At 36.6% G+C, this 9460-nt stretch overlaps 1 protein-coding gene across 2 annotated transcripts in view; it reads right to left on the bottom strand.

The window, feature by feature from the left end:
- Positions 1-479: 479 nt before the first annotated feature.
- The window catches only part of LOC107085572 (parathyroid hormone/parathyroid hormone-related peptide receptor-like), a 16856-nt gene continuing 7875 nt past the window's right edge, over positions 480-9460 (bottom strand). Inside the window, exons 3-13 of one of the 2 annotated variants that reach the window (XM_015375966.1) lie at positions 8849-8959; positions 8588-8712; positions 8279-8373; positions 6966-7119; positions 6489-6642; positions 4053-4113; positions 2643-2709; positions 2461-2555; positions 2200-2341; positions 2059-2100; positions 480-1975 (exon numbers count right to left, since the gene is read on the bottom strand). In XM_015375966.1, coding sequence (XP_015231452.1) covers positions 1535-1975; positions 2059-2100; positions 2200-2341; positions 2461-2555; positions 2643-2709; positions 4053-4113; positions 6489-6642; positions 6966-7119; positions 8279-8373; positions 8588-8712; positions 8849-8959 — 1487 coding nt within the window. In that variant the 3' untranslated portion in view covers positions 480-1534. The remainder of the gene's footprint in view (positions 1976-2058; positions 2101-2199; positions 2342-2460; positions 2556-2642; positions 2710-4052; positions 4114-6488; positions 6643-6965; positions 7120-8278; positions 8374-8587; positions 8713-8848; positions 8960-9460) is intronic. The other variant, XM_015375967.1, reaches the window with a different exon arrangement.

The following is a 9460-nucleotide window of genomic DNA, read 5'->3' as shown; positions in this document are numbered from 1 at the left end:
CTTAGTCTTTTGTTCAGTCTCTCAGTTCACGCAGACAATGATACAACTGGGCTCCTTCATTGCCATATCGCTTTGAACAGTGATCCAATTGATATTGTTTCATAACGTAACTGACGATAATGAAATAAATAAATTAAATAGTAGTAAAATGATGTGGATAATAACATCACAAATAATAACTGCTATAGTTATATCATTCAAGCAGTAATTCTAAACATTTATCTTGCTTCAAATATTCAAAACATTTGTTAAATTTTTAACCCTGCTTAATTTCTCCGAATTAGCAGGAAGGCTTTTGGGTGAGCAAAGGTGAGCTGTTTATCCAAATTTTTTTTTTTTTTTTTTTTTTCTGTTTTGTTTTTTTCAGTAGATCTACTGCAGTACTCCTTTATCTACAGTAGAGGGCGCACGATCTCACTTAATATGTGTTATCACAGTAAATACTGAAGTAAGGGAGACTTTTGAAGTCTGCAGTTTATTAGAAATATTATAATAGACTCCCATTTTTTTTTAGAGTTAACACATAACACAGAGTGAGTGTCATACAATATTTACAGATGCAGTCCTTTTGTCTGCTCCAAAATAACTCAGGTGTCTGTTGCTCCAAGCTGCGGCCTGAAGAGCATGTGTGACATTCTGGAAGGCCTTGTGAGGGAACTCGGGGCAGAGGTCACACCGGAGGAAGGGATAGAGGGTAAAAACCAGCGCTGTGAGTCCTGTGGCGATGATAAATGGGACCGTTCAGAAAACTTGGGCAACAACAAGGAGGGAAATTTGTCTAGACACGCCGTCTAGACTCGACTGACACAAAAAATCCTGAGATGTTGATTGATAGATTGTTATATGAGCTGGAGTTACTGTATGATGTCTCTGTAATGCATGCCATGTGGAGGTCTAGTTTTGGAAAAGGGAGCATCGTCGGAAGTACAGTTTGGACTGAGGGTTCTCCACAGGGGCCTGGAAAACCAAACACTGGGCAGATGAGATCAGGGAGAAGGGTCACCCTGGAAAATATCTCACTGTTTATACGTTCAGAGATTCTGTGGGGGCCTACAAAATCCTTTCCAGCATCACATTTTTACCGTTTGAACACAAATCTTTTCACATTACTTTAACATGAACAGTGAGTACAAACAAAATTCAATAACGGGATTCAGGGTGAGGGGAATTAAATAGAGGCTCAAAAAAACAACAACAAAGAACTGAGATTTGAGTCTTTGAAAAATTGGAAACACAAAGCTCACATTTCTAAAGCATTTTCATTTAAACTGTGAAATAGATGGAAATATCCTTTTCATTTAGCAGAAACAACATTTACTTCCATTTATCTCCAAGACCAGGAAGTATATTGATTTGAGGGATGTATTACAAAATCTTTCTTTTTTATTTTATTTTTTTTTTTCACTTTTTTTTTATTGAAGCATTCCCCTGGGCTGTTAAACAAAGTCTTCATATATATGTTTGATAACAACTGGGACATGAGGTATGAAAACTTTTGGATGGCGCCGTCTGTAATTTCCCATCCAATTCATGACTACAAAATGGTTTCTAACTCCTTCACCGATAAGGTGCATTCAGGGTCTTCTGCTCCATTGCTGCTGCAGTTATCATTCCCTGTCTCAGCCCTCCAAAGTTTCCACTCAGCCAGGTCCTGCTGGGGGCCTGAGGTCCCAGTGGTGCTGGGAACGAACACACCCGGACTGCTATGATTGAGCTGGAGAGGAGACGGAGCAGAGTGACGAGGCGGCCTGATCCCTGACCCACCAGCCGCCCCTCCTGAGCCTGCTGTCACTCCTCCAGTGAAGGAAAGAGCTCTAGGGTGACTGGCACTGATGCAGACACTTTGAGTGGTGGCATGAGACATCATGCCGCCATAGTAGCAGCTTCCACCGCCGCTGCTCGTCATCCTGGCTTTCTGTTTGAGATCAAGCACCAAGCTACGTCTTAACCAAGCCTTTTTAACCTCAGCCTGCACCTGAAAAAAGAAAAAACACAGCACATTAATCTTCTCCAACTGCTGAAAAACATATTTTAGCCAGAAGCATGTTGCAGATTTACCTCGCCGTTGCAGAAGCAGTAGATAAACGCCACAAAAAACCCCTGAAAGCAGAAAAATGTTTCATGGAAGACGATTAGCATTAATTTTTAATCCGTTTAACTGCTGCATGATCACCCACAAGGGTATTATTGTGCTCTCACCTGGGAGGAGTTAAAGAACATCTCATAATGCATCTGCACCTGCCACAGCAGCCCGGTAACCTCAGTGTAGGGAAGGGCCATAAACACTATATAATGGACCCCAAATAAAGGCATCAGGACCAGGGTGGATTTGAGGAGCTTCCTGTGGAGAACAATTAAAGGGAGAAATCAATATATAATTCTCTTCTTCTATTTAGATTATATCCGTTTTCCAGCCACAGATGGTCTGTCGCCTATTCTTTACTGAAAGGAAATAGTTACCTGTACTGTTGTCGAGGGTCCAGTTTACCATTGTTGGTTTCCCACAGTTTAGAGGCCAGAACACGAATTATATTCAGGAAAAGGAAGAAATTTACCTGCGTGGGCAGACATGAGAGGTCAAAATATATATCTATCTTTAAACCCTAGATAAGGCAACTAAAAATACAAGGTGTTTTATTTACAACAATGGCTGCCAGAATAGGAACTTGGTAAATCCACTTCAGGTTTCCGGCACTGATGTCCCAGCATCTGGAAGAAGGAAAGAACCCACTGTAGTGAACGTAACATAGTTTATTTTATAGTTATTTCCACCAATGGTAAAGAGGGGTCGGAAAGCAATTAAATAACTTCTTCAGAAGACACAGGGACAACAAAACAACAACCCTTTCTGTAGCTTTCTGAGAGCCCAAATTGCTGTTTTTCTTCTCCCTTACTTTCTGTTTTTTCCATATGAGACATCCCACACTTCTTTATTGAGCAGCATTTTTTCATATCTTTCCTATATTGTAAGAAAGTAAGAAAATATGGCCTCTATGTATGTAATACATAATCCCAGGAGTAAACGATCTCACATTAATCTGTAGTTCCACCCTGATTAATTTATAAATGTAAAAACTGACTAAAAATGATACGGATGAATTTATAAAATAGGAATTAGAAAATATATTCCTGTGAAAAACTATTTGCACTTTATTTCCACCATTAAATATATTTACTTAATTTAAAGAATCGTTTTATCCTACAGTTTTAGGCAGAGTTGCTATTACTGCAAATAAAGATGACTTTAAAGTAGACTCAACTACTATGGAGGGTGCAGCATACATTGCAACATAAAAAAATGAAATATAAAAAAATATTTATCGTTTATAAATAACGTATTTATTTTAGGAAGTTAAACTCATAACATGTATGTTTACTAGCCACTGAAAAAGTAATTAAAGCCTTTAATTTTCTTTTTGATTTTAATGATAATTACTTACAGATATGAAAAAGAAAAACCATATCATAATAAAATATTGTTAAAAATGTATTGTAAAGTCATAGAGTCACAACTAATTAAATCAAACATCAGCCAAGTTTTCATGAACCTCTGAATTGTCTCTTAATCTGAGTCAGTATACTATCTATCATGAGGGAGACTGCTCACTGGATGCATGTGCAAAAGAACAGCCATAACGCACTCAATAAGGAAGTAAAGTCACAAAACTCATTGCTATAAAAGCTGGTTGTTCAAAGAATGTTTAAATATATTCATAGAAGAATGAGTGGAAGGAAAAAGTGTGCTAGGAAAACCAAAATGACCTATTTCATACAGGGTGTTTACAAGGTGAACAACATTGTATGATCTCTTCATAAACAAATGATAAAAAACAAAGAAGAGATATTCCGCAAATGCCAAACTAACTACTTTATTTCAGTTGAAAACAAATGTGGGGATGACGTGTAAAGCAGAATTAGCATTAATGCTGAAATATTTCACTGACCCGCCAATTTTTCAGTAGTTTCCCCTTAAAAAGCTCTTTTTCTCAATATTTAATATATCGAGATGCATCTATATGAATCTAAATATTAAATTTAATCACTTGACTCACTGAGTGTCTGCCAGAGAAGCTCGCGCACTCACCCAAATGGAAACGAACACGGCTGGAACACCTGGGATGAGCAGAAAGACTGATTAGTTTCACCAGCTATTATGTTTTTAGGCAATCACTGTAGTAAGAGGCTTTTCACTGAATCAGAATCTCCTTTGTGCACAATGAAGTTCACTTTGTGTTGGTCAAAACATTAAATTGTGTTATACAAGGATTTATTTACATAAAGGTGAAGCTGAAGTTCAGATTTTAGGGTGATGAAGTCAGAGGTTTCTCACCAACCTGGCCTTAGTATCAAATATACTATAATGGATGAACTTGTCTCTCAGAAGGGCGCACTTTCTAAATCAATATAACAATAGCCTCCATTATTAAACTTTTCTGATTTCTCCACAGTTGAAAACTTAAGCTGAAGCCATAGTTTAGAAGGAGGAGACACAGGATTAAAAGGATCTCCTTGATCACAGCTATTAGAAGGCTGGAAGGGAAAACAAGTTTTATAGATTATTTATAAACCCTGAAGATGTTCATGAAAATAAGGGAGATGTTACAAGATTTCAGGAATATCCAGTATTTACTGGCTGTGTTCTACATGTGTCTTTATGTCTAGACCAGGGGCCTGCAACCTTTAAGAGCTTGTTGCCCTCAGCGCAGCTAAATAAAATGCACAGCAGATGTTAAATTAATTTTTGAAACAGGATCATCTTTTTTCGATAAATATCTACTCTAATATTAAATTAGGTGAATAAAAAAGTTCCCTTTTCCAACCTAATAATTAGAAAAACTATCTTAAATAATAATAATGACAGTTTTAGTGTTACTTGATTATGAGAATACAATTCAATAATTCCATAAAAAATAAAATAAAAGCCAACAAAAAACATGCCAAAACCTACAACAGTTATTATAAATGTTTAAAAATATTACTTTGTCTTTTAATAATTTGTAGCCAAAGTTATTCAGGAGCTTTAACTTAAGGGCAATTTAGTTCCCTGGAGCTATAACCTTCGATATTCCTAAAAAAGAACAAGGCATGGTCAGATGAAACTAGATGTATATTTCTTTAAGCAATATTAACACAAGCTCTTTGTGTTAATACATAGGGGTGATTATTAGCATTGTAAACATGGTAGTGGCAGTATCATGATCTGTGGTTACCTTTCTTTAAGGGAAGACAAATTATAAACAGCTCTTAATGCCAGTCGTTCTTAACCTTAAACCTTAATTTGTATCCAAGAAAAGGATGAAGAGGAATTTTAGTTTTCAACATTACAGTAATTCCGGGTTTAATAGTCCAGGCTTTTGAATTCTGAACATGCATAGCTAAAAGTAACAGGATTATAAGTTGTAGCCAGAGCAATCAAAATAATAGGGGGAGTGGTGGCCTGGTGGACAGGGCACTGTGCTTGGAATCCACAGGTTCTGAGTTCAAGCCCCACTCCCACAGACTGCCACTCTGGGTCTCTGAGCAAAGGCCCTTAACCCCACACTGCTCCCTGGGCGCCGCACAATGGCAGAGAGAGCCCACCCATCCCCTTGGTTATGGGTTAAATGCAAAAAGTTAATTCGCTTGCTCTGTATTTGTGACAGTTAAATGACAATAAAAGCTGAAAAAAATAAAAAATAAATAAATTATAGCATCAGAGGGGGTCACAAATGGGGCAGTAAATATATATTTTATTAGAAATGTGTAATTTTGGAGCAAACCAGCCAGAATCTATGTGACAGCCTGCTGTCACACTCTGAAGCTGTGTGGTAACTTTTACATTTTTCATTTTCAAAATGAGTTGCACATTTCATATATTTTCATTTTTTTGAAGTGCACACATTTAGTTAACTTTATTTGTCAGTTTTTTTTTTTTTTTTTTTTTTTTTGTCAAGATGCAATTGATTAATTAATTTTTTCTTTGAGTTGCCAGTTTCCTTGGGATCTGCTGCTGGAGAGCTGCATTGAGCTCCAGCTTTCCTTAATTAGTTATTGCAGGCTAATCAGCAGGTCAAACCATTTGTAATGGGAAGGGAAATATGTTTATCATTTGTTTAAATATTCATAGTTTGGGTAATTTTGTTAATTAGTTAAATTTTAAAAAAAATATTTAATGTCTGGCCAGTATTTATCTGTTTAATTAAGTTTACTTGTTTATTAGTGTGTTAGTCAGTTACCCCCCTTGTGTGTCAACAGTGGTCTGATCAGCCACTATTTAAGTTTCCTTCATGTCCTGTTTGTGAGGTCAGTCTTTGCTTGAGTTCTTTATGTTAAAGCCTGAATTGAATTCTGTTTTGTTGACCTCTGTTTTGGGGCCCAGTTTATCATCAAGACTTTTTTTTTGAAAAATTTCAGTGGTTTTCTGGCTGATTTGTGCAAATCCCTCACAGTCTAGAAGGAAATATGACTGAACATCTGTGTGGTCAGCAGCCCGTTGGGATACCACTTACCCCAGCCCATGATGGTAAGGGCCCAAAGGTAGTTCTTGTCAGACAGAAAAGCCATAAAGATGAGGCTGTGGAGGTACAATCCCTCCACCAGAATCCAGTAATGATTGGTTGCCAGGAAATAGAGGAAGAGAGTAACAGCAGCTTTACAACCAGCCTGATGGCACACAAAAAACAGCGGTTACTGGAAAGAATCAACCCATTAGCTTAAGTTTTGTTCAAACACTGGAGCTGATGATTGTTTAATGGTTGTAAAATTGGTTATAGAGTATTTATTACTTAGTATTTGTAAGTTCTTATCTAAAGCATCCATCCTGTGAATTAAACAAATTTTCTCCCACTATGTTCAACAAATATATTTACACATTTCAAACTTTACTATTAACTTCACTGTTAAGCAAAACATTGTACTTATACTTTGGACACAGCACGGTTGATAAGGTTATGAAAACTAAATAAATGCTGTGTTTTTGTTTTTACCATGGGTGGTTTCACTGCTGTAAACTCGGACTCAGCTCTGTTGGCATCAGATACGGAGTAGAGCACAGCGTCCTTCACAAAGATGCTAACAGCTCGACAAATGAAGGAGGTGAACAGGTGAATGTGAATGTAATTGCGTGTGCAGTGGAGGCGCCTGGGAAGAGTTTGTGGAATAAAAAGAAATAGTCAAAACCAGGGCAATTTAAATGATCAATACAGCCTATAACTGTACATTACTCCATAAAGATAAGATGGTCCATTAAATTTGTTTGGGGTTTTCTCTAGAAAGTAATAGTATCTCCTTCTAACATTAATGTTGCAGTAAAATGTATTGACTGCTGCTCCTTTTCTGTCTGAGCCATGTGATCTATCAGGCTCTGGGCAGTTTAAAAAGCAGCTGAAACAAAAGTAATAAAAAGTAAAGAAGATCAAACAGAGCTTCATCATGTTTTAATCAGAAAAAAGCGTCTTTCATTAAACATTTAACTGAAAGAGTATTGGAAAAGCTTTAAACAAATAAGACAAATACTAACCAAACTGCTCCACATGTAATTATCAACGGGAAGAGCAAAATGTGACTTATTGAAGACTGTAGCTTTATTGATTGATAAGTTGATTGATTGACTTCATTGATTTCACAGTGGAGAAATGTATTAGTTACATTGTCTCAATAGTCAAAAAGAAGAAGAAGGTGCTAAAAGGAGGAAAAGGTGCATGGGGGTATATACAGTACATACAGTGCATCCACAAAAATATAAATGAAATATAAATCCTTATTTAGCAGGATTATTATAAAGGGTTATTGCACAGGGTGACGAAATGGGTATATATTTAAATATGGGTATTTATATATATAGCTATTGCACTGGGCACCAAATATAAAAAAAAAATGCATTAAGCCAGATGAATGTTACTGTGAAAATTAAATGGATAAGCCCATATTAGTTATCAGAACACGAGAGACGTTTCTTTTTTCCTTTTTTTTGTTGATTTTTTGCGGTATGTTGAAGTTGGTCTGCAGAAACAATGCTTGGGATAAAACATCTGCTGGTGTCAAAGAAAAACTACAATCATTGGCTGCACCATTCATTACTTTAATGTTAAGCATGTAGGAGTTATTTTAAATGAAATGCGTTTTTTTTTTTGTTTTTTTTTTACTTATTGCAATTTCAAGCTAAATATATTGTATATGCATCATTAATTTATTTGCCTTTTTTAAACCTTATAATGAGTGGCTGTTGTAGGAGACATGGTGCATAGCTTAAAAAGAATCTGATCAGGATTTAAAATCTCTCTTTTTTTATTTTTCTTACTTGAAATAGCAAAGGATGAAAATGGCCACCAACAATGATGCCAGAGAAATGGAGTAACCAACAGTGTACATGAGGTGGAGCCGCTGAAACACCTTCTGGAACAGAAGCAAAGCACTTTTCACAAGCAAATATTGATAGAGATATACAAAAAATTTGATGGTAGATTGCAGTTTATTATAATTCTGAAATATCCATGAGTTTGAGTTTGTTTTAATGGGGCAGTATTTTCATCATTGCATCATGATGAAAAATTGCATCATTGCTGTTAAAAAACTGATCAAATGTAAGAGAACATATTCCTGTACGCACCTCCTTCACATTTCTGTGGTTTGAGGTCAAGTACCGGGTGCACTCCGTGTAGTTTGCCCATGTGCGGTTGTTACTGGGCTCCAGCTCCCAGATCCCTGACACATCACACTGGCGGTAGGCTCGTCCTGATTCACAGGTGGGCATTAGACAGTGACAGGCAGAACAGCTCACACAAAACAGAGAGCTTCCTGAAACAGCTAAAGAACTGTTTAAATCCTGCCATATTGTCAATATGTGTGTGTTTCCGTGGCGCTCTCCTACCTTTGTGGTTGAAATCATAGATGTACGCTGGACACTGCACTGAGACAAGCTGGCCCGCTCTGCTTCGAGGCCAACAGATAATCCCATCCCACTCTGGAGCACAATCCCCCTCTTTAGAAATGATGAGAAACAAGATGTACCCTTATTAAGGTGAATTCAAAGTGAAAAGGTCTGATTAGGTTTTACTAATTATTATCATCTCCTATATTTCCAAAAGACAACTTTAAAATGCACATAAAAAGCTATAGTGATTTAAATGCCTTGTTGTACCCAAATGTTTACCATGTCCAATGATTGAAGCAGTATTCGAATATGTTGATACAACATTCTAATAATAGGGTAAAAAAAAACGGGAACACTCCTGTGGTTACTCTGCACTAGACTGAGAGCCTGAAAATAAACAAGGATCATTGCAGAAGGACCTGCCACCCAAACATTTGTTAGCAACACCTGTCATGCACACACATTCATTAACAATCTTAGTAAAGATGGATTAAAAAAGGCCTCAAAACAAATGAAAACTTAATAAGATTGTTATTTAAAATTCTACTGCCATGTCATTAAAAAATTTTTATGCAGCCTTATGTTGCATATTATATGCTTCTTGAAAAG

The sequence above is a fragment of the Cyprinodon variegatus genome, unplaced genomic scaffold, assembly GCF_000732505.1.
Source record: "Cyprinodon variegatus isolate N-32 unplaced genomic scaffold, C_variegatus-1.0 Scaffold128, whole genome shotgun sequence".
Taxonomy (NCBI): Eukaryota; Metazoa; Chordata; class Actinopteri; order Cyprinodontiformes; family Cyprinodontidae; genus Cyprinodon; species Cyprinodon variegatus.
This window is presented reverse-complemented; position numbering and strand designations above follow the sequence as displayed.